This window comes from Chenopodium album, chromosome 26 (assembly GCF_948465745.1).
Source record: "Chenopodium album chromosome 26, dcCheAlbu1.1, whole genome shotgun sequence".
Lineage (NCBI taxonomy): Eukaryota > Viridiplantae > Streptophyta > Magnoliopsida > Caryophyllales > Amaranthaceae > Chenopodium > Chenopodium album.
The window spans coordinates 31582360-31606783 of NC_137859.1; the positions used below are offsets into that span (position 1 = coordinate 31582360).

Below are 24424 nucleotides of genomic sequence, written 5' to 3' on the forward strand. Positions count from 1 at the left end.
TAATTGTTTGGTTAGATTTCGATTTATTTGCCAAACATTATCTATTCGTTGTAATTTATCATGAACGTCATTACAACATACGTTATTAGGGAGCACGTGCTAAGTATAAAGTAATTAAATAAATTAGAGAAGATTAAAAAAAAGCATGAAAATTGGAATTGTGCTATTTTTTGCATCTAACCTATAATTGGTGGCTTAGTGCTATTGAGATTAATTTTGTCCTAATAAAAAGGTACTTTTTTTTTTTTTTTTTTTTTTTTTTGTGAAAAAAGGTACTCTATTGTCAATGCATAGAGATTAGATGAATAAGATAATATTTTCATAATTCATTTTAATTTTAATAAATCCAAATAGTAAAAAAAGTTTAACGAAAATTGGAGTGCCTCCTTAGCCCCGTCCTAGGTGATCTCGACTCAAACCCCCTATATTCTCAATCCTTTCAGTCTTTCACTCAAAGCCCTAACAATGGCGAAACACGAGAGAAGCAACAGCAGAAGCAGAAGAGACAAACCATCTTCCTCGAGTAGAAGAAAACGCGACGATTCCGATTCCTATTCGGCCGACTCACAATCCGAGTCCTCCGACTATGACTCCGACTCCTCCCGCGACCGCAGCAGACACCGCCGGCGAAGCAACAGCCGCCGCCACCGCAAACGAGAATCCTCGCCGGAATCCTCCGAAGACTCCGGCGACCGGCGGAAGAGGAAGAAGAAGGTTTCGGAAGAAGCGATTAAGGAGTACCTCGCGAAGAAGGCGCAGAAGAAGGCCATGAGAGTAGCGAAGAAGCTCAAGACTCAGACCGTGTCAGGCTACTCGAACGAGTCGAATCCTTTCGGCGATGCGAACTTGAACGAGAAGTTTGTTTGGAGGAAGAAGATTGAACGAGATGTTGGTGAAGGAGTGCCGTTGGATGAGTTTACTGTGAGAGCGGAGAAGAAGCGGCAGAAGGAGCGAATGGCGGAGATCGAGAAGGTGAAGAAGAGGAGGGAAGAGAGAGCGTTGGAGAAGGCGCAACGAGAAGAGGAGATGCTTTTGTTGCAGAGAGAAAGGTCTAGAGCTGAAGCTGATGATTTTGAGAAGAAAGAGGAGGAGTTTCATTTTGATCAGAGTAAAGTTAGGTCTAGGATTCGATTGCGCGAAGGGAGGACGAAGCCGATTGATGTTCTTACTAAGTATCTTGATGAATCCGATGAATTCGATGTCGAGTTGGATGAGCCTTACATGGTTTTCAAGGTAACTATGAATTTGTTTTGGTTTGATGAATTTGTTTTGTTGATTGCTATTCAAGTAGTATGTTATAATTTCGAATTGTCTAATGCAATAACTCAAGTTTTGTTGATTATGTGTTGGAATATTGTATTGCCATTGTAGTTTGGGTGAGTTCTGTACAAAGGTATAGAAACTTGTATGATTAGCATTTTTAGGCTCGGTTTGGTTGGACGGAAAATGTAGTTGAAGTTCATCTTTTGATTGTTTTGGTGATAGATAAGTTAGAGAGAGATAATTAGAATGAAGTGAGGACAGATAGGAATTGGAATTTTAAGGATAGAGAGGAAGATGTGGCATCGTTTGTTACGAGAGCCTAGTGTTATGATACTTTGGAGAAACTATTTCTAGTCTATGGAAAACTGTTTTTCATCTCTTTATAAACCATATGTAGAGAAATGGAAATACTGAGTATTAGTTTTCCCTCCCAATCAAACACACTTTTAGTTTGCTATATTCTATCAAACAATAGTTCTACAGGGTTTGCAATGATGTAAGTACAGTGAGTCATTGCTCACTAAATTTGCTGTTTGAACCATAAACATTTCATGTATAAACATCCATGGACCCTAATTTTACCCCCTTAGCAAAAACATTCCCTTGTTTGAATGATACTCATCAAGCAAATTTAGGGACATTCCTAAGAAAATGACCCCATCAACGTTGACATTTAGTTACCACATTTGATGGTTTTTGCGAGTTGAAAATTTGTTAGACATTATCTGAAATCATAGAATTTTCAACTCTCATATCTGGTCATCTTATTGTTATATTCTTAGGGATGTTTGGGGGGTAATGGGTAGATTATAATGCTGGGTTTGTATTTGTTACCAGGATTCTACAGGACATTATTAGAGATACAATTGATTTGAACTTGTATTTAAAATTGTGTCTGCAATTGCCAAGTATGCATGAAGTAAATTTGCTCTGAATTTTTCTGTTTTGTATATTGTTGAAATCTGCTGCAGTTTTTCATGTTATTAAAACAATGCTCTGCAAGTTGTAAGACATCTACTTTGGTTAAATATTGCCAGTTTTGAAATTGGTGATCAGTTATTTGTAAAAATCTTGTGATTCTCAAATATTCTATCAGATTCACATGCTATACATAATGTCGTGGACGGTTTTTGCAAACCAACTAATCGTATTGTTATTATTTTGGATGATACAATCTAAGGCTGTTGTTTTGTTTCTCCATCCTGTCTCTACTGCAATTGATAGTTGCTTGTAAAGCTAGTTATGGCACTTAATTACATCCGATTTGAATTTGAGAAATGAGAACTTGCAAACCAATTTTCTCTATGGTCCCTGTCCATGCACAATCCTGCCAATACCACAGGTAGAGATACAGAAACCATAGACACATTGAAATTGATTTTAAGTCCTTCCTATTTGGTGGGGTCCAATAGGGGTAATGTAGCTTGATTAAGTTAGGCATTAGCGTAGTTTGGATAGAAAAGAATTCAGAAAAAGCTGAGGTGTGGATTTGAACCTAGAGATAAGAGAATGGGCTTTCCTTTGGAATGACCAGTGATTGTTGAGGAGCCATTCATCAAGTGGTAAGCTTCCTAGGCAGTGTCTAAAAATGAGGAGGGTGGAATTTGGACTGTTAGGGAAAAAGGGGCAGCTATTTGAGGATTCGAGAAACCTCTTCTATAGGTGAAGGTTTGCTGAAATGGCCTAGCCAGGTGAAAAGTTTTAAATTTTGGGAAGAGAGGATTTTGCCAAAGCCAATTAGATTTAGGGAAAGGTGAACCAGGGGCCTAGGGCTATACGAGTCATCAATCCATAAATACTCATATGCTTTTAACTTTCTAAGCCTCTTTGGTGTCCATAGTTTTACAGAACAATCAAACTAATCCTCTCTTATAGAAGGTATAGGGTTGATTTGCAAGAAGATAATGCTATGCGGCAAAGAATAGGTCTGGACTCTGAACGAAGAAAATTCCAAGATCCTTTATGAATGTAGATACAGGGATAGTTTATTTTATTATTGTTATGGGTACCCTGTCATAGATTGATAAAAGGGCCATGTTTGACTAGTAGTCTTTCCATAAACGCCCATCAGCCATTTATCCCATCGCCTAAGATCCATTCTTGAAAGTATAAATCCGAGACAGGACCACCCACATCCATGCCTTTCTACTTATGGATCCTTTTTCAAAGTTGAGGACCTGTAGTGAGGATCTGAAAAGCTATATTATGATAAAAGTTCATCTTTCAATAAGGCTTAGTTATTTTAAAATGAAAAGCTCTATCCTGTACAATAGCAGATGCAAGTCATGCAACTCTTTCTTCTTTGACCCAGAAAGTTTGAGCAAATTCGAATGATATCATGACATATTTTAAGGTAGAGCAATACCTTGCATGGAAATTAATTACTTTGAATTGTTGTTTTTTGAAATTGTGTTGGCTACACTAATTTAGTGATCAAGGTTACTTAATATGTAATACACTCCAATACACGGAACGCAATACACTAGGTATAAAGGTTTTATTATAAAATTCGGAAAAATTGGTTTGAAAGGCTTAATTCAGGAAACAAACTGAAACAGCCCCCCCACCCCAAAAAAAAAAATCTATGGTGTATGGTTGGAGTAATGGAGACAAATTAACAAACGACACTCCTTGTTGATCTATTCTTACTCTCTACCACTCCTCGTCAAATCCTATCTTTGTGCATTGAGATATCATAATATGGTGAATATGCTGATTAGGGAGTATTAATATACAAAAGTGATATCATAATATGGTGAATATGCTGATTAGGGAGTATTAATATACAGAAGTACTGGAGTATTGGAACAAAAGTACTTACACTGAATAGGGGGGGGGGGGTTTATTGGCTTAGAGGTTGACTTTTTGGATTGTCTCTGCTTTTCTTTTGTGACAAATTTGTGTGATTGTTTGCTTCACCTTATTACTTTTGGTGGATCAGACAAGCTTTACAATATTAGATATATACATGAAAAGTTAGTTTGTATGAAAGTGTTTCTTATGGTGTTTTGTTTGTGCTAAATCTTATACAGGGCTTAACTGTTAAAGAAATTGAGGAGCTACACGATGATATAAAATTGCATCTTGGCCTAGACAGAGAAACACCAACTCATGTGGAATTTTGGGAGGTATTTTTGCTCTACTCTGTCTTACATATGCCTATAAAATTTGGTTATTCTGCTTTTGATAATTAGTATCATTTTACGAGGCAATCTCAATAACTCTATAATATTTTTTGCGTTGAAGCTGTCAATTTAAAAGTCTAAAAAGTAAGCATCACAGAAGTTGCATCACTTTTTAAGTATTTTCTGGATGGAGTTGGGAAATTGAATGCCCAAACCGATTTCTTGTAGAAGAGACAAAGGATATTTCTTGCATAGCAAAAGCTACAAGGCATTTGGGCCTTTTTTTTTTTTTTTTTTTTTTTTTTTTTTTTTTTTTGTTGGGGGGGGGGGGGGGGGGGTTGGTGGGGTGTGGGGGGATTGTACTTTTTTTTTTTTAATATATATTTTTTACTACCTTTGATCTTTGTTATTTGCAACTTTGGAATATTTCATATCTCACAAATAATACCCCAAAGTTGCAAATAATAAAAATCGGAGTTAGTATATTTTTTTTTTATTACCGTAATGGGGGTATTGCTTTATTATCTAATAAGTGCATCTCTCCTTTTAATTTGCATCGCATACTTTTCCTTAAAAAAAAAAAAAAAAAAATTGCATCGCATACTTTCACTGTTATTCAATTGGTTTAAATAGTTATCACTGTTGCTTTCCTTAGTGGCTTCTGTAGTCAAGCTGAGCCTATTTGAGACATATATGTTTGAAGATGAAGTACCTGCAAATTATAGGCTTGGAACTTTGGAAGGGGACTCAATATAAATGCTGGATTAGATGTCCTGCATGTAAAGTGCACATGATTACATTCATATCTTGCTAATGATTTAGTGGTTGTTTGGTTCACATTAGGGAAAGGAATCAAGAAAGGAATTTTGGAAAAGGAAAGGAAATAGTATCCCAAATTACATGATTTTGTTTGGTTTTGAGTGGGAAATGACAGGTATTCACTTTTCATTCTTTTGTTGTTCAAAGAAATGAAACCCACTTTGTTCCCTTTTCCCATATATGTCCATCAGCAAGGTAAAACCCAGTGGAACAAACTTTTCGTTCTTCCCTCTTCCACCTTCCATCCAACACTTCCCTTCCCTGTTAACATCCAATGTCACTCATCTTTCTTCTCAACTCTCTCTGTTTGTGCCTATTTAGAATTTATAGCAAATTGGTCATTTGGTGGTCGAATTTGGTCATCAAAGCTTCGTTTCTCAAGTTTTGATGCTTGAATCAATCATCATATAGTCCATGATTATGCTTTCTCAGATTTTCTCACAATTCACTCAAATATAATGGCTGTCGAATTCGGTAAGTTGCAGTTTTTTCTCTGATTTATTTTCTCAGACTCCTAATGTGGTGGACTGCCGTTTAAGGAGGCAGTAGTGGTTTTGGGTTTTGAAAAGGGATGAGTATAGTGGAGACAGGGCTTATGACTAGTGGCCAGTATCTTTGATTTCTTCTTTTTCTACTTAAAACATCAAGTCAATAATGTGGTGGTTGAAAAGTAGCAAAGAAGATGGCGAGACTAGGTTTGATGGAGGCAGTATCAATGACCTATGGAAATGGTCAGTGGCAAGTTGGTATTTATGGTTTAGGATGGTTCTTGGGGGCGGATTTTTTTTTTGTTTGTACTGACTTTTTAGTTCTTTGGTTGCCAAGGTTGGGGAATTTTAATCTGGGTGCAAGATGTTGAGAAAAATCAGTGTGTTGTGGTGTGTACTGTGTAGAAGGTACAAAACAATGAACCAAACAAGCACTAAGGGAATCAGGGCATTTTATTCCATTTCCTTTTCTTGAGAAACTCCTCTGTCAAATAGCCCCTTAGAGTTGTCAGCTATTTAAAAGTCATTGTAATATTTTCCCCTAATCTAACCTTTGACATCATTATTGAATTTAAAGCATCTTTATCCATAAATTCTTTTGTCCATGAGACCATGACATTGACAAGTATCACCTCTGCCTTATAGTTTGCCGAAGATAATAAGACATGCCTAGACTGCAATCCCAACCAATTCACGTATCATAATAGCCTAGCTTCTTAGACTCTCGATTTTAGTAGTTTTAAGATGCAAGGTAAAGCAACTTTATGTGCTGTTAATATTTGGGTGATTTTTCTATGGGTTGTTGATCCCTTGATATATCAGCTTTCTATGCCATAATTACTGAGGTAATAGGGATTTATGATATTCGAATATTTTATCATTTTGAGAAGTCATTTTTGCATTTTCAGGGCTAGAACTTGAAACACAATGCAATGAACCGAGTTATGGGAGGGTTATCATGGGTAGTTTTGTTTGTTAGTACTTAGTAGTCATCAACTGTGTTACATAAGAGAAAATATGCAATGAACCAAGAGATGTCACCTGTGCACATGAGTCAAAAGCTAAGCCTAGAATCATCCTAGGGATAGAGAATGTAAATATAAGAGATTTATTGAGAAGGTAGACAGAAATTTGTAGTGGGAAACCTTAGAGAATTATGGCCTAAGGCCATTGTTAGAGAGTGATAGCCTCAAGCTATTTTGAGAGTATTAGCCTAAAGCTATTAACCCTATCATTTGTAATCCTTGCGCCATTATTTTTCAATATTCAAGCTTCCATCTTATTAATTCTTCTTATTAAAACAATTTACCAAAAATCAGATTATATATTTTAATCAAAGAACCAATCTTTTCTCTCTATTTTACTATTATTTGTGTAAGTTAGCAGTAATCCCAGTCTATTACACACGACATATTTAAGGAGGAAGTAATTTCCCTTTCTACCTCTCTAATCTCTGCAAGGAATCAATATTTGTGGGAAGGGCATGTTAGTCATAGTCTATTAGTAGTGACTTGGTGAATAAGTTAGAGGTTGGTTAGGACTTAGGAGAGATTTTCTGTAAATAGGCCTCATTAGGTAGAATAAGAACATGTTGAATGTTGTGAGGTTACTTATTGGGAGAGAGTGAGCCTGTCAAAAGCTCACACTTGGAGAGATTCCACCTCTCGAAAGTGGAATTATAATTCGATTTAGTGTAATTCTCATATTATCAACATAATCAACATCTTTCTTCTTATTTTCTGCCATTACTAGTGCTGTAATTATGTTAGTTCTTAGCAAATGGTATCAGAGCAGTACGATCCCCGGTGAGAAGTCCAGCTCCGGCGAACAGTGAGTTCACTGACATGGTCTCACAGTCAGAATTTAAGGAGAATAGATGAAATTACAGAGAGACTGTGGAAGAACATAGAGAAGGTAGTTGATAATGCATTTTCTCGAATTAGAGTGGAGCTAGGTCTGATTCAGGAAGGGCTCAAAGAGGAAGAACATCAAGTCAGTGCTAAGGAGCAGTCTGCCACCACTGAATTTTCACGTGATGAGGGAGAAATTGCATCATAGGAGGTATAGAAGGTGGAGGAGAAATTGTAAATTTCCAGATCTGATCGGTGCTTTTACTCCGTTGTTAGCAACTTCTCCGGTGGCACGATGATGGAGAAATCTGGTGGGGGTGCTGGTGGGTGATGTGGTTCCCCTGAAAATTTTGACGGTTTGATTGGCTGTGGAGTTGAGGGTTTTGCAAGAAAACTCAAATTTGGGGGAAGGCTTGTCGATTTTGGGGATGGGTTTGCCGGTGGAGGTCACTGTGAAATTGTCGGCGAGCTGGGTAGGTCCGTAGGTGGATTTACCGGTGCTAGTGAATTTGGTGGAGAGTCGAGCACGGGTGTGGTAGTATGGGTGGATCATTGGGAGATTGTTTCAAGAGGGGAGGGGCTGATGGCAGCTGGTCAGGAAGTGGCCCAGGTTTTTACGCCGGCGAGACTGACAGTCGTCTAGGTTGTTGGTGCGGTGAGCGTGGACAAGGAGCTGGTTGGGGCCCAGAAATTATGAACGTTGATTTGAGTAGTGGGGTGAGGAATGGTGATTTATCTGGTGGGTTTTCCGCCGGTGGTGATCTGGACGAAGGTGGTGGTCAGCAGCCGTACAGGGTCCTTGGTCAGCAGCGGAATCAATGGTGGAAACTTGAACTGTTGTTGCTTGGTGTTTTCCAGAATGGTCTAGAAAGAGAGGAGTATGAGAGAAGCTTGAGTGGGTCTCTTGTTGGCCTGGAGAGGAAGTCAGAAATGGACTATGTTAGTAAGGGTATTATGGTCATATCACTTGAAGCAATTACAAGTGAATATTATTAGCTAGGTCTTGTACTACTGAAACAGATAAAAGGCCAGCAGACCAATACAAATCAACACATTGGGCTAATCAGATTTATTGGCTTGCTTACCTAAAAAGCCCTTTTGCTTACAAGAAGGAAAGGCACAAATATGGACCTACTGACTAAAAGCCCAACTATCCTTCTCCAACACTCATTGCCCAATCTGTCATTTACCATTTTTCAACTTTACAACTTACCACTCCACTTTTTATACGGCCAACTCTTCAACCCGTAAAAGCCAGTCTTGTACTTTGTCAATTTTTAGAGAACATTGCAGCCCATTCTCAGTTTTGGTCTATTTTAGAGCCAACTTAGCAATCACTGTTTCTGAGGTCGAGAATCATTGCCAAGGCTGGGAATCCATTTCTGATTATAATCCACCTTGAGGACAATGTGAAAGTTTGGGAGGGGGGGTAATGCAAGGAATCAATATTTGGGGGAAGGGCATGTTAGTCATAGTCTATTAGTAGTGACTTGGGGAATAAGTAAGAGGTTGATTAGGAGAGATTTTCTATAAATAGGCTTCATTAGGAGGAATAAGGACATGTTGAATATTATGAGGTTAGTTATTGGGAGATAGTGAGCCTCTCGAAAGCTCATACTTGGAGAGAATCCACCTCTCGAAAGTGGAATTATCATTCGATTAAGTGTAATTCTCTTATTATCAATATAATCACCATCTTATTTTCTGCCATTATTAGTGCTGTAAGTATGTCAGTTCCTAGCAATTTCATCCTTCCGTGTAGGGATGTCAGTGGGGCGGGTCAAGTAGGAGACCCGCCCCATCCCCGCCCCAGTGGGGCGGGGATGGGTCTCGGTTTGGCGGGTGGTGGGGCAGGGATGGGGATAAAAACCATACCCGCCATGGGTGATGGGGCGGGGGTGGATTTTAAGTTGTACCCGCCCCATCCCCGCCCCGCCCCACTTCATACCCGCCCCATCCCCACCTCATACCCACATCTATATATCTTTTAAAGCAAAATTACATACTTTTATACTATTTATAAAATAATTACATGAAATACAATATTTATTATAATACTTTGTATGACACTTATATTATAACATAAAAATGTGTGTAGAATGTTTTATTTTATAATTCGTATTAATTATGTAAGATTGTTTATTTGAGATACGGAGATTAGGTGGATCTTGGGTGGGGATTAGGCGGGTCTTTGGTGGGGATAAGGTGGGGATGGATATCCAAGTGGGGGGTGGGGCGGGGATGGTTTTGGAGTTGTACCCGGTGGGGTGGGGATGGGGATGAAAATTGGACCCGCCACGGGGATGGGGATGGGGATGGGGATGGGGATAAAAATATTAGGTGGGGATGGGGATGGGAAGGCCAACATCCGCCCCGCCCCATTGACATCCCTACTTCCGTGTTAACAAAACAACCAACCACCACCATCCCACCTACCCCATTGACTGTCAACACTTGATAGTAAAACCATCCACTACTACACAACCAGTTCATCTTCCTCCCTTTCTTTTCTCCACGACCTTCACCAAATGACCAATTTATCTTCTTATCCCCCTCATCACCATCATCATTCTTCCCAACTTTAAATGGAGAAAAGAGAGCATAAGAGAGAAAGGATCAAGAAAGAGAAGTACAACACACCCTCCGCAGCTTTCACCACCATCCCACGTCATCACCTCGTGCAGCCACCATCACTGTCCTTTTCATCGGCATATTAGAAAAAGAAGATTTGGAGAGAAGGTAAGAGCAACATATGGCTGTATTCAGTGCTCGGATATTTTGTGCTCTCTCTTCTCAATCATTTTGGATTTGTGACAACTGACAACATGCTGTGAGCTATTGTTATGGATAAAGGAAAATTAGGTTGTGGAAAAGGGGATGAGTGGTATTGATGGTTGGCTGGTGTTTTAGGTGGGGGAGGGAGTGGTGTTGGCGGTTGGTCTGGATGTTCAGATGGAGAGAGGGAGTGTTGCTGGCGGATGGCTGACGGATGGCTGTGATGATTGTTCAGGTTAGTGTGGGAATGGTTTTGGGGATTGAGTTTTGCTGCCATGGGGAGAGTGGAGAGGACACAGTGAGTGAGAATTACAGGGCATTTAATCTCTTTGATTAGTTGGTTGCAATGGTAGAGATGTTGCAAATCTATGTATACTGCAATGCCTCCCTTCATCCTTTCATTTGGTTATGAACTGGAGTTTGAAACTCTTACCTACCAAATGACAAAACTCATGCCCGCCAAATAATGATGAACCGAAACTCGTACCTACCTAAAAAAAGCAGTGTGCACTGTTATTTTCCATCTTTCATATCTAATCGCTGTATTAATTTCTCAAACAAGTCACAAGTGTATGAAGGTTTAGCCAAAAGTTCAATTTTTTTTGGAGTGATTTGAAGGATCAAATGAAAGATGGGTAGATTATAATCCAACTTTCTTTTTTCAGACCACCTTTCATGAGACTTTAAGCTGTTACAAAAGATGCAATATTTACAATAATGTCATTATTAAAGGACCGAAAGAAGAAGATGCAATTATTTATGAAAGTGCCAATAATGAAATGAGTGGGGTTTGTATCTCCTCTCCATCTCAACTTGTTGGTGTATTTTGTGGAAACCAGCCTAGATCCTCATTTTAAGCTCCTATTTCAGTGATTGACATTACTTAATTGGGCTTTATTAAGTGTTTCAGTTTCGTTCTATGCGCCTAATCTTACTTGTTGGGCAGATTTTGTTGTCGACCCTTGACAGCTAATATTTTACGAGGTACCTGTGGTGTGTCCTCACTCATAGCTTTTGTCTCATTGTGCTTACCATAAAGCTTTGCTACTCAATTGTGGGAAATTGAGCACTAGTGTAGAAGGGATATGAAGGAGTTTTCTTGATAGGTCAATCAATATTTTATGTTTGGATTACTGTGGCATACTTAACTCTTTTGGCTGTATGATTTGACAGGCTTTGATGGTGGTTTGTGAGTGGGAGCTGGGTGAAGCTAGGAGAAAGGATGCGATTGACCGAGCTAGAGTGCGTGGGGAGCAACCTCCTGCCGAGTTACTTGCAGAGGAAAGAGGCATGCATTCAAGTATAGAAACAGATGTTCGAAATTTTTTGGAAGGCAAGAGCTACAAAGAGTTGTTAGAACTACAAGCACAAATTGAGTCAGAGATGCGCTCTGGAAAAGCCAAGGTGGTTGAGTATTGGGAAGCTGTGGTTAAACGGCTTCACATTTACAAGGCAAAGGTGTGTATGCTAGTTTCTCTGACACTAGGTTCTGAGTTTTAGGTTTGTTTTTGAAATTGGTGAACAGTTCGTTCAGTAGAAAATGATTGCCATTAATGTGCAGGCTTGTCTTAAAGAAATCCATGCCAAGCTGCTTAGGAAACATTTGCACCGCCTTGAATGTCCTCTTCAAGATGAAAACCTGAAATCCGAGGAGGAAAAGATAGAAGAGGAGGAAATTCAGGAAGAAGTTGAAGGTATGCATCACTTGCTAAGTATGGTAATAATATTAGATAACTTCTGCAAGACAGTTATCTGAAATATGCAGCATGTGTTGTAGATGTTCGAGCATTTTCTCCAGAACCCATCATTCGTGAGGAAGCTCCGGAGTCAGAAGCAGAGGATGGGTCCTTTTCTCCACAGCTCTTACACGGTGAAGACGCTGAAGAGGCCATTGATCCTGATGAGGATAGGGTTATGCTGGTTAGTTGACTGATCCTATGGTTTTATAATTTTTCAGCTATTTATTTATACCTTTGCCTTAATTTGTACTTACACTAGTTTTACTGCATTAACAGGAAAAGAAGCGTTTGGCGGTTACAGAGGAACAAAGGCTGAAGGAAGCTATGGCTTCGAAACCACGTGCTCAGCCAGAGGATGACCTTGAGGTCAGGGCAAGGAAACTTATGGGAGCCGTGGAGGATGGTGATGTGGTATTTGGTTCTGGTGCTGAAATTAATCTAGATTCACAGGTATTTACGTGTATCCTCTTACTTTACGTACTGTAACTTAAGTTTCCTTGAGTAAGAAACTCAAATGGATGTTGTTGCAGGTGTACTGGTGGCATGATAAATATCGCCCGAGAAAGCCAAAGTATTTCAACCGTGTTCATACCGGTTATGAATGGAATAAGTATAACCAGACGCATTATGACCATGATAACCCTCCACCAAAGATTGTTCAAGGCTACAAATTCAACATTTTCTACCCAGATCTTGTTGATAAAACTAAGGCACCCACATATTTTATTGAGAAAGATGGCGACAGCAGTGAGACCTGTATTATTAGGTTTCATGCCGGCCCTCCTTACGAGGATATCGTATGTATCTGGATTTCTGTGTTTTCTTTCTTTTCTCATAACTTGGATTTACTTCTTAATGTCTGCTACCAGAATACGTTTCCTAAGATATTATCTACTTTTGCAGGCGTTCAGGATCGTGAATAAAGAGTGGGAGTACTCCCATAAAAAGGGGTACAAATGTACCTTTGAGAGAGGGATATTACATGTGTATTTCAACTTCAAGAGATATCGTTATCGTAGGTGAAGATATCTCCACTCTGCAAGTGCATGTGGAAGTTTACAGCCTGATCTGCCCAATTTTGATACAAGTAATGTTCAAAGATGCAATTGTTCGAAGAAATGTAAATATCATATTAACAAGTTTTGTTTAGGAACTGTGACTCGGTGTTCTTACTGTTTTACCAGTATATGTCGCTCACTGACTGTCCTTTTTTACACCAAACAGTTTTTTTTTTTTTTTTCCGTCAAGTGTTCAAGTGATAGTGATTTCTTAGAAGCTCTAAGGTGCTGTTATTTAATCATGTTTCAATTTCCTTGAAACTTCTTCAGTTTTCACAAAAACTGTATAAATGAAAAAGAGAAATTAAAGGATATATGCAGAAAGTTAAGACAATCTTTATGACTGAATCTAGAGCCTTTTTAAAACAGGGTGTATTTTTTTTTTTTTTTTAAACTTTTCTGATATAGATCCCATTTTTCCTTTTTGGGCGATCTTAAATGTGATTCCTATTTCATTTCTTTCCTTTTATAGAGACACTTTGAAATACGGAGTAAATAAGTGTCTAAGTTACCCTCAATCCCTCATCTTTACTTTTCTTATCGAATCTCAAATACCTCCGACTTTTTGTGGCTTTGTGCCCCTTCATTTATTTTTCCTGGCATTTCACCACTTCATTGTACTTGTTCTGATTTTTATGTACTACACACACTCCCTCCTCTCTTTCCCGTGAAATATTACAATCAGGAATAATGTTTTGTGACGGAGAGAGAAGAAGTTACATTACTAGTTCAAAATTACAATATTTGCGTGATAACTAAATCATGACGAGTGAGTTGTTACTCTTGTTAGGTGTATCTCATGAGGTTACAGAAACAGGAGGTTTTTTACACTTACATCGATTATGTCTGTCATCAGAGTAAGAATGCGAGACTGGGTACGTTAAATTTTAGGCTTTAAAGGGAATTACTGTTCAAAAACTGAGATTAGACCAGTTGATATACATTTACAGTTCGATTCCATTGATTGTGGAAATTACATAAAAGATAATACAAGATATATAGATTGTATATATTTATGCATTTCGAATTTTTCAAAGCTTATTACGAAAATAGTACTGTAAGGAGATCAACCAGCACTTTGTCCACGAAAGTAGAAGAAATAATAAAGATAGGTGATCAAAGTAATTCAGAAGTGAATCCTAGTCATTCTGATAATCAAGCAAGAACGCAAGGAATTTGCATTATACTTTGTAGATCACAGTAGATTAGATCACCACAGTTACAATTATAGGTATATACGAAGTATTTATTTTTGTTCGTAGTCATTATGGGTGATCTAGATGGGATTTGATCTGAATAGCACACTACCACCTCAGAAGATTACAAGGCTTAGTGAGAACGAAGATGTTGAAAACAGTGATGAAATGTAACTATGTACACACACAGATGACCATAGGTATACAGTGGTACTGGTGTCTCATAACAGTTTAGGCGTTTAGCTGAGGATTAAAGATTACTTCCCTAATTTCCATATCTGTCAGTTGATAGTCCACGAAATCGAGAAACCTTAGATTCAGTTGCAGTCTGCAAGCACTTATTATATAACACTTGCAGGATTGGAGAACACGCATTAAGATCAAAGCGTTACAATTGTGTTGGCTGAAAAAGATGAAACACCCTACAAGAGGAAGTAGAACAAGATTAAACAGGATGATTTTGAACTTAGATACATAATAGTAAAAAGCTACGTTGATGCATAATAATAAGAATATCCAAGTATCAATTCTTAAATATTGGGAAGAAACTTTATACATAACAGAGAATTTCGCAAAATTATCTTTTGCCATCAGGCCATCTTAGTAAGAGATTGCACATAGAATAGCACCACTTCATCCTTCCACAAGCTTAACTGGCGACCTGCAGTTACAAAATAAAAACAAAACCAATTATGAAGATACTAATAAATAAAAGTAGATGGTTCAACAAGAGTTGGGACGATGGCGTACCCAAAAGGACTTTGCTTGATGGACAAAAGTTCCACATCCAGCTGCACATAATTATAGAAAGAGTATGATGGACAATTATTCCAATTGTAAATTTGTAATGCAAGGGAAAAAGAATCTAGTACTAAACATCAGAAAATTATCTCGAAAATAAAGGAGCACGAGTATAAAGGGAAGCTCAGAAGCACTTCGTTTCTAGTTGGATTCATTACCTAGATTGATTGGCTGAACCGGTTGAAGGTTATGTCAAGGACTTTTTATTATTCAGAGTTCATTTAATTCTTTAGAATAAAAATTTTCAGCTGCATGAATAAGTCCTGCTTAAAAGTAGAAGACTAGCAAGATTCTGAAACTCTTCAGTTGGGCGATACTCAAAATAGTCAGGTTATCAATGAACAGAATGTGGAATCCGACATTTTTACAAAATTGGGGTGTACAGAGAGAAGGTTTTCTGTATGCCTAAGAGTGAATTTACTATTTTAAGGACAAGCTGTTTTCAAATCCTAAATTGTTTGTTAGATTAGTTGATCAATCATAGCCCTGAATCCTGATCCATTGAATTCAATACATAAAACCCTTAGTTTACATCTCATAAAAGAAAATGTTTCACATACAACCAAGGCAAATCAGCGCCATATATTGCTTCTTACCTATAATCAGAACTTCAGAAGTTATAACTTTAGATGCTAGAGTATATCATACCTCTATTGTTGCATTTGGAGGGATTTCTTGGACTCCTCTGCTTCCATATGCTAGTTCAGGAGGAACTATCAACAGTCGCTGCATTTCGCAGTGAGCTCCAAAATTAGCATGGAAGAATTGAATATAATAACACTTGGAAGAATAGAAATTAAATCCATAAAAATCTGCAAAATCATCTAAGGATTAATTCTATCAATCAAGATTTTATATAGCATGAATGCATTCCAAAAAGCAAGCTCCACTTCAATACAGAAGAACCTAACTGTGAAGGTATTCCTGTCTCTTCTTGGCATTAATCGATGGCAGACAAGTATATAAAAAAAGGTCTCACCTGGCCACCCACTTTCATTCCTTGGACACCAAGATCTAGCCCCTTGAGAACATTGCCTTTTTCTGACTGGCCAACATCAAAACCGTAAGGCTGCAAGCATGAAAAAAGGTTCCAAAAAGGAAAGAAGAGTGTTGAGATCTTGACAAATTATTAGAAACATGTTTAAGCATTTGAAGAAATACTATAACATCTAAGCATATTCATAAAAAATGAACCCAAGAAAAGAACGTACAACTTCAATGCACGAGAACAACTCTAAGAGAAACATGATTTATCAGGATTGCAGTTGCATGAAGCACAACAAACCACTGTTAAGTCATGTACAGAGCTGTCAAATACAAGATCCTTATCTTATCTATACATGGTGTACAAAGGTGCAAAAACTGAGTATAATTGTAATTCATTTGCCTTCGATATTTCAACTAGTTTCATCACTTGGCTAGGTCTTTCTAGATAGGTTTAAGAGGAATAAAATAAAAATTTGAGACCACAAACTTCCAATTAGATAATAGGAACAATTTACAGTAGAAACGAGGCACCGGATGCTAAAAATTCAAAGCAAGGAAAGTGAAAGCCACTGAGGGAAGGTCATTTAGCCAAGGAAAAATCATATATACAAAAAGTAGTGCATATGAAAGGGATGAGTACGTTAGCCATCCATTACTTGATTTTAATCGTTTCTTCTAAAGAAAATTACATGTAACAACTCAGCAACTTTAGATCTTACCGTTCCACCACCAACTCCCATCCCTTGCCTACTAGTCATAAAAGTGATGTTCTTCCACTTTGCAACATAATGCACCTACAAAAGTTTCATATGATCAAGTAGAGCACGCTGAAGGATATGACAAATTACTGCATTTTCTGTAAACAACAGAAAGCAACATGAGAAGAGCTCAAAGAATTTGCAATACAACACCTAAAAGGGTTGCAAAAACTGGTAACACAAATTGTGAGGGTTAATCATCATCATCATGCATCACCAAAGCAAAGCCATAGCTTATACATTATAATGTTAAAAGCTTTTGTCAAAATCAAGAGTCAAAAGCATTACAATCTTCAATATTATACAGCACGTCCATTTTAAAGATGATAGTTACTTTAGCAAAAGCAATTAGACTTTAGACATACGATGTTTACATTGAAAATTAAGTGCTAGTAGATGAATTAGATTCAGAACTATGCCCTAGTTCTAGATATTATAAGTCCTTATGCTTTGTTGGTCCTATAGAGACTGAATAAAATATTGCATTTCTAACAACTCTTTTATTGTTCATATATATTCAGTCATAAACTATTTATACCCTTTTTATACACCATTCTTCTTATACCTTTTATAAGTTTATCAAGTGATGGGCATTGAGAAAATGGAAACATATATAACAAACCAAATTCTACTAATGAGGACTTTGTAGAATATAAGAATTCAGGGTAGCTGGATAGGTTGACACAAACTGAGTTTATTTTTTTTAATTTTATTTATTTATTTATTTTTTTTTTTTTTTTTTATGATAGTATGAATGTGCTAAAGATATGACAGTAGAACTTTTCTAAGCATAACCAAGTCAATATACAAAATTAAAGATGTATCATGCTTATATAGCAATAGCGACATAAAATTAAATTGAGTCACAACCGTACTGCTACACGAGATCCCTTTACAGCTTCTGCTCCACTTCCAACCTTCAAGTCATAATACCTACAAAATGTATCTTTAAAAGTTGAGCAAAGCAGCAAGAAAGAAAAGTGAACTAGTAATATGGATTTAGAACAAGATAAGCATCTCATTACATGTCAATAAGGATTTAACTATGACAGCCTTTATCAACTCAGAGATTTCTAGGACAAAGAAAAAAAAAATCTTACTGATTCAGTAAGTCAAGATTCTTAGACAATTGGCATTATATACCCAAAACTATACATAATGACACAACAAAAAATTCGTCAAAAACGACAAGAACAGATATGAAGATCCACAATAGAGTTTGGAGGTAGGGAGAAAGGTATAACAATAAAGAGATTTAAAGTGGATTCACCAACTTTAGACCGTTGGGAAGGACTGTAAATTCGCTCTCAGGTATTTTTGCTCCTTTAAGCTGTAAAAAAGGTAGAAAAAAAATCTTAAATACTATGGTAGTGAGATGCGCTAGTAAAAATAAAATTTGTAAAGCATACAGAAATCTTACAGCTCTTCTACTTGTGCTGACAGCCCCAGCCAGATCAGTGATACACAACCCAGCAGCTGTAACATAAAAGAATTAAGTCAGGGTGACATCCTAAATAACAAAGATCAACCAAGATAGTACAAAAAGACTATCAAACATCCATCATGGATGCAATACATACCCCAAAAATGCACATAGAGATATGCAGGGTCATATTAGACTTATACATTGAAGAAAAAAAGTCTAGTACAATATCTCAAGTTAGTACACGGTTTTAACAATCCTCTTTAGTTTCCTTTTCGTATCTGCTATTTGTCATTTAACATAGAAAATAGATTAAAGAAGATAACTACATTCATTTATTCACTCTGGACAACTTCCTACCACATTACATTATTCTTTATTTCATTACTGCAATTCCCTAATTCCTATTTCTCTAGGATTTTCCCAATTTTATCACTAAAACTCTGGGTATCCAAGTAAAGCACATTTATTTGTAAACCATCTTGCCATACCCCACTACAGTGTGGTAGCCACGCCTTCTGCAACAGCAGCGATCAGTCCTGTTAGGACACAATCCCAGCAAGCTCATCCTGTAGGCAGCGCGACTGCACCTCCATCAACCACCTAATATTGAGCAGTCTATGCACATTAAGTCTCTCAACCCTATAGTCCCTCCTGATGACAATTGGTACATGAATACCGCCACAACATCTCTTATGACCTCGAATGCAGGTACTCTCACATCATGTTACTTTGATGTGAGCAAAATTAAAGATATAATTGTTGGCAGTGGTCATGATATTCCAATTCATGGTTTCAAGTCAGACAAGCTACATAATCTCTAATACCACCATTAATTATTATCTACCAAATATGTATAAGAAATGAGAGCAATTAATAAAAGGAATCACCCATATGTAATTGGGTGTTCACAAATTAAATGTCAATTGCTCAAATTAAAAAAATGTCCATTTTGATAACAAAATTTCAGAGATATTACTTTTTATAACAAAATTTCAGAGCTTTTACTACACTGCGGATTATAGATTGAAAAACATAACCACCCAAATCACAATAGCATTACATCAAAGTAACCCCAACAAAATTTGACACAAAAATGAAAGCAAAATTCATGAAATTTAAAAAAAAAAAAAAGGGGGGGGGGGGGGGGGGGGAGAGAATTCAGAAATTTATGAACAAACCAGCTATGAAAAAACAACTGATGAATGCCCTTCTTCCCTCAATAGCCATAGATGATGTTGTTAGTTTAGCAGTATCATTTGATGATGATGATGAACAACTGCAATGAAATAGTTTTAAATTTCTAGTATTTGGTAAAGAATTCCTACTAGAAGTTGAAAAGAGGGTGGATTTGTATAGAAATTGTGAATGGTGGTGAGAGAAAAGGGTGAGTTCCATGGATTCAGTTGAAGTTGCAGTTGGGAATTATCCAAGATTACAAAATGGGGGGCTTTGCTGTGATAATGGAAAGAGTAATTATTCAAAGTCTCAAATTATGGTCCACAAGCCAGAATGTTTCATTTTAATCGTATTTATGAGTACGAGTATTATACTTTCTCCGTTTTTCTAAGACGTATAAAAGAAAATGAGGATACATGTACTCCGTAATATGGGAAAGATTTTTTTTTTTTTATTTAGAGAGCCATGAGGGTGGGGGTGAGAATCTGCAGGAATATACTTCCTGCCTTTCCATTATGATTGCCATAGTTTATATACAAATTACCTAGGGAAATATACGTGAACCTAGGGAAGGACTATAGACATGATAGTAAATGCATCATAATAATTACATAGCTAATACACCCCTGCAGTCGTAGCGGGAGGTAATCGAACGCTAAGGCTGGCACGAAACTCTTCGAAGAGGATTTGCGGCAGTCCCTTGGTGAAGATGTCGGCTATTTAGTAGCGAGATGGGACATGAAGCACACAAACTTGGCCACGGTCACCTTTTCGCGGACAAAGTGGATATCCATTTCAATGTGCTTAGTCCTTTGATGTTGAACGGGGTTCCCTGATAAGTACACAACACTTACATTATCACAGTAGACTATTGTGGCCTTTTTGATGGGACATCGAAGCTCCAATAAGAGGTTGCGCAACCAGCCGGATTCGGCAACTACATTAGCTACGCCGCGGTACTCGGCTTAGGCACTAGAGCGGGATAAGGTCGGCTGTCGTTTTGCGGACCACGAAATAAGGTTGTCGCCATTAAATACACAGTACCCCGAGGTGGAACGGCGCGTGTCTGGCCAGCCACCCCAGTCCGCGTCGGTGTAAGATGTTAGCCCCGAGAGAGAAGAAGGATGGAGTCCAAGCTTATATGAAAACCGATGTTAACATAGAAATTTCATTAAACATGTACAATTTATAGTAGTTATCATATGTCGATCTACAGATACATTAAGGGTCTGTTCGGCAAAACTGTCACTTGATATTAGCAAACTAACCTTGCCAATTATTAGATTTATTAATTACCATTTCAAATCAAAGTTTTAATTAATTGCAATTTTGTTTAAGAAAATTTAAAATAAAAATCCCAACTTTCATCAATTTTGCTACAATAATCCCAACTTTGGATTATTCTAGAATAATCGAACTTTGGGGGTTCCTCTTTTTCTTCAATCCCTAACCGGTTAACAAAAGTCAATGACCTATTATCAGGTCACTTGACACGTGTCAAGCCCAGATTTGTCTAATTTTTAAAAAAAAATTAAAAAAACAAAAACAATAAATTAAAAAAAATCACTAAACCACCAGTCAACCTCCTCTTCCCCCACTGGCCCATCCTAAACCCCACCCCACTGCCCAGCCTGACGCCCTTTTCTGGTCGGCCAGTCGTGTGAAACAATCTGTCGTGTCGCTGTCTTCCTCCCACCCCGAAACACCCTCCATTCCCCACGAAACCACTACCCCGAAACCACGAATCCACCAATGAAACCCCTCAACATTGCCAAAATCCTCAAATTGTTCCTCCTACCCCAAAACCCTAAGCGGTTAGGGTTTTTGACGGTGGGGAGGAGTTTTTAAGGGTTTTCGGGAGTGGGAGAGGTGGTTTTAAGGGATTTTCGAGTGGAGGAGGTTGGGGGTTTTCGATTAAGGATAGTTGGAAAACGGGAAATGGAGGATTGGGGAGTGGGGATAGGGAAACCGACATAGGGGGAGGGGAATTAGCGGCGTAGGGGGAGGGGGAAGGGCAACAACCGTCGCCGTTTGGGGTTAGGCCGGTGGTTTGGCTGGTTGTCGGGATTTCGGGGTTTAGTTGGTTTTTTTTATTTTTTTTATTAATTGTTTTAGCCAATTTACTTGTGACACGTGTCATAAAAAAAAACCCATTCAACCGGTCACCGGTTTTTGGGATTGAAGAAAAAGATAAAACCGCAAAGTTCGGATTATTCCATAATAATCTAAATTTGGTATTATTGTAGCAAAATTGATGAAAGTTGAGATTATTATTTCTAATTTTTCCTTTTTTTTTTTAATATATAGCAAACTATGGAGTATGTTCACTAAACTACTCAAAGGATTCTTACTAGCTCTAATGTTATACAGATTATAGATAAAACACATATCACATAGTTAAAGATTGAAATAATTAATACAATCTTTCAGATGAAAATTAGATAATACACCCGGGTGCACCATGCTCATGGTGCACCCGGGTAAACAAAAAAGGCGGAAAGAGCATATAGTAGTGTTTGATAAAGAACATACCTATGTTTGACAAAGAACATACCTTTAATATGTTCTTTGAGTGTGATCAATGTGTTCTTTGAGTAAAATTATATGTTCTTTACATTATAACTTTTGTTATTTAACATATGTTGATAAACATATATGTTTTTTTGGGTTTAATAATACATAGTATGTTCTTGGAATTTGGTGTGTATGTTCTTTAAGCTCATAATGACGCCCAAATTCTATTTTTATTAGGAAAAATTAGAAAAAAACAATCCCAACTTTCATCAATTTTGGTAGAATAATCCCAACTTTAATTTATACTGAAATAATCCGAACTTTGGGGGGTCTTCTTTTTCTTCAATCTCTAACCGGTCAACAAGTCAATGACCTATTATATCAGGTCACTTGACACGTGTCAAGCCTTGATTGGTCCAAAAATTTTAAAAAAATAAAAAACAAGTAAAAGAGAGAGAGAAAAAAAAAACCAGAACCCAGCCAACCTCCCCTCCCCCACCGTCTCACCCTTATCTCCGCCAGTACTGCTATGTCTGCCTCCGACCGCCTTGCTTCCCCATCGACCGCCTATCTCCCACGTTCTTTTCCCCCTTCCCCGAAATACCCTCCAACCCCCTGCACAACCACCTACCACAAAAAACCCCTTTCCTAATCCCGAAAACCCCAAAAAGACCTCCTCCACCTCGAAACCCTAGCGGCTAGGGTTTTCGATGGTGGGGGAGGAGCTTTTGTGGTTTTTCGCGAGTGAGGGTGGAGGTTTTAAAGGGTTTTCGTGAGTGAGGGTGGAGGTTTAAAGGGTTTTTGAGGTGGTTTGGGGTTTTCGCGAGGTGGTTTTTTGGGGGTTTTGAGTGGTGGTGGTGGTTGGAGCAGGTTGACGTAAGTTTGAGGGAAAATTTGAGGGTGGTGGTTCAAGGGGGAACGACGGCTGGGGTTTTCCGGGATTAGGGGCGGCGGGAGGAGGGTTGTGGACGGCGGGCAGAAGGTTGTGGGATTGTGGTGGCTGGAATTTCGGTGGGTAGGCTGGGTTTTTGATTTTTTTTATTTTTTTTGGCTAATTAGCTCTTGACATGTGGCACTTGTAAAAAAAAAAAAAAAAGAAATTAACCTTTTCAACAGGTAACCGGTAATTGGGAGTGAAGAAAAAGAAGACCCCCAAAGTTCGGATTGTTCCAGTATAAATCAAAGTTAGGATTATTCTATCAAAATTGATGAAAGTTGGGATTATTTTTTCTAATTTTTCCTTTTTATTATCATATGTAATAGAAAAAATTGAAAAGAATAATCCCACCTTTCCCCCATCCGCTCAAAATAATCCCACCTTTTCGAATTCCAGAAATAATCCCACCTTGTAACCCCATCTTCCCAAAATGAACCTTTTTCATTTAATGACCGGTTGTTTGAATTGGTAACCTGTTTTAAAAGGTAATTTAACACGTGTCACCTTTTAATTGGGTTTTTAAAAAATTAAAGAATTATTTTAAAATTAAAGAATTTAAAAAAAACCCTTTTTCTTCTTCCTTCCCTTGCCAGAGCCCCCTCGCTAGACCACCGCCGCTCACCAGTCAGACCCAACCATCCGCCAGAACGACCAGACCCAGCCGGCCAGCCGCCGTCCTTGATTCCCTCCCACCCAATTCACCAATCACCACCACATCGTTTCTCCGATCCTATTCCCGACTCACCCACCTCCAAGAGCTCGTTCTCGACATCAATGCTCTCATGGAGTCATGGGTCCTATCCCACCAAGCTTTTCGGAGTTAATCGCTTTAAAAGAATTGGAAATTCAGGGGAATCAACTCACTGGCGAGTTCCCTGAGTCAACTCAGTTCCCTCAACTCCCAGCGAGTTTCTTAACTCGCCCGAGTCTACTCCAACAACTCTCTCCATCGTCTTCTTTATTCACTTGAATAACAACTCAGAGGTGGGGTGAGAGGTGGGAACGAGGTTGACCTTGGAGCTTGACCGCCAGAACAACAAAGACGAAACTCGAAGCTTGACGTTGGAGCTTGACCGAAATGAAATCAATGGTGATGGGTGGGAACGAGGTTTCCGATTCAAACCTTGGAGCTTGCTGTTGAGGAGACTTGTGGGATTTGGGTGGGTGTGGCTCAGGTGGTGTGGCGGGGCGGGGCTGGTGTTGCATATAAGGCAGTCAGTTTGGTGGTGATAGTGGGAAGGTGGTCAGCGTAGTGGTGGTGGGTGGTCATGGTGGTTGAATGATGGGATGAGGTGGAAAAAGAAGATTAAAAAATTTTAAAATAAAAATTTAACCTGTAAAACAGGTAGAAGGTAAAAAGATTCATTTTGGAAAGATGGGGTTACAAGGTGGGATTATTTCTGGAATTCGAAAAGGTGGGATTATTTTGAGCAGAAGGGCGAAAGGTGGGATTATTCTTTTCAATTTTTCCTATGTTATATTTAAATTACTTTTATTATCGTATGTTCTTTG

General features: G+C 38.2%; 2 protein-coding genes across 3 annotated transcripts; one reads left to right on the forward strand and one right to left on the reverse strand.

The window, feature by feature from the left end:
• Window positions 1-395: 395 nt before the first annotated feature.
• LOC145617292 (splicing factor Cactin-like) lies at window positions 396-13467 on the forward strand. Its single transcript, XM_081671986.1, has 8 exons — window positions 396-1233; window positions 4296-4391; window positions 11494-11778; window positions 11882-12014; window positions 12098-12240; window positions 12336-12509; window positions 12590-12856; window positions 12963-13467. Exons 1-8 carry the CDS (start codon window positions 466-468, stop codon window positions 13080-13082), a joined length of 1986 nt encoding a protein of 661 aa, XP_081528112.1. The 5' UTR covers window positions 396-465; the 3' UTR covers window positions 13083-13467.
• A 1146-nt stretch (window positions 13468-14613) lies between these two features.
• LOC145617628 (peptidyl-prolyl cis-trans isomerase FKBP16-4, chloroplastic-like) lies at window positions 14614-19794 on the reverse strand. 2 transcript variants are annotated; one of them, XR_014107766.1, is made up of 10 exons: window positions 19464-19794; window positions 18280-18335; window positions 18134-18189; window positions 17735-17792; window positions 16821-16895; window positions 16094-16183; window positions 15763-15840; window positions 15064-15104; window positions 14870-14974; window positions 14614-14735 (listed from the first exon to the last, which is right to left on the reverse strand). XR_014107766.1 is itself a non-coding variant. In XM_081672353.1 (9 exons), exons 1-9 carry the CDS (start codon window positions 19678-19680, stop codon window positions 14947-14949), a joined length of 699 nt encoding a protein of 232 aa, XP_081528479.1. In that variant the 5' UTR covers window positions 19681-19794; the 3' UTR covers window positions 14614-14946. The 2 variants fall into 2 exon arrangements, 1 of the variants encoding a protein (XP_081528479.1); XM_081672353.1 differs by having other exon boundaries at window positions 14614-14974.
• Window positions 19795-24424: the final 4630 nt, after the last annotated feature.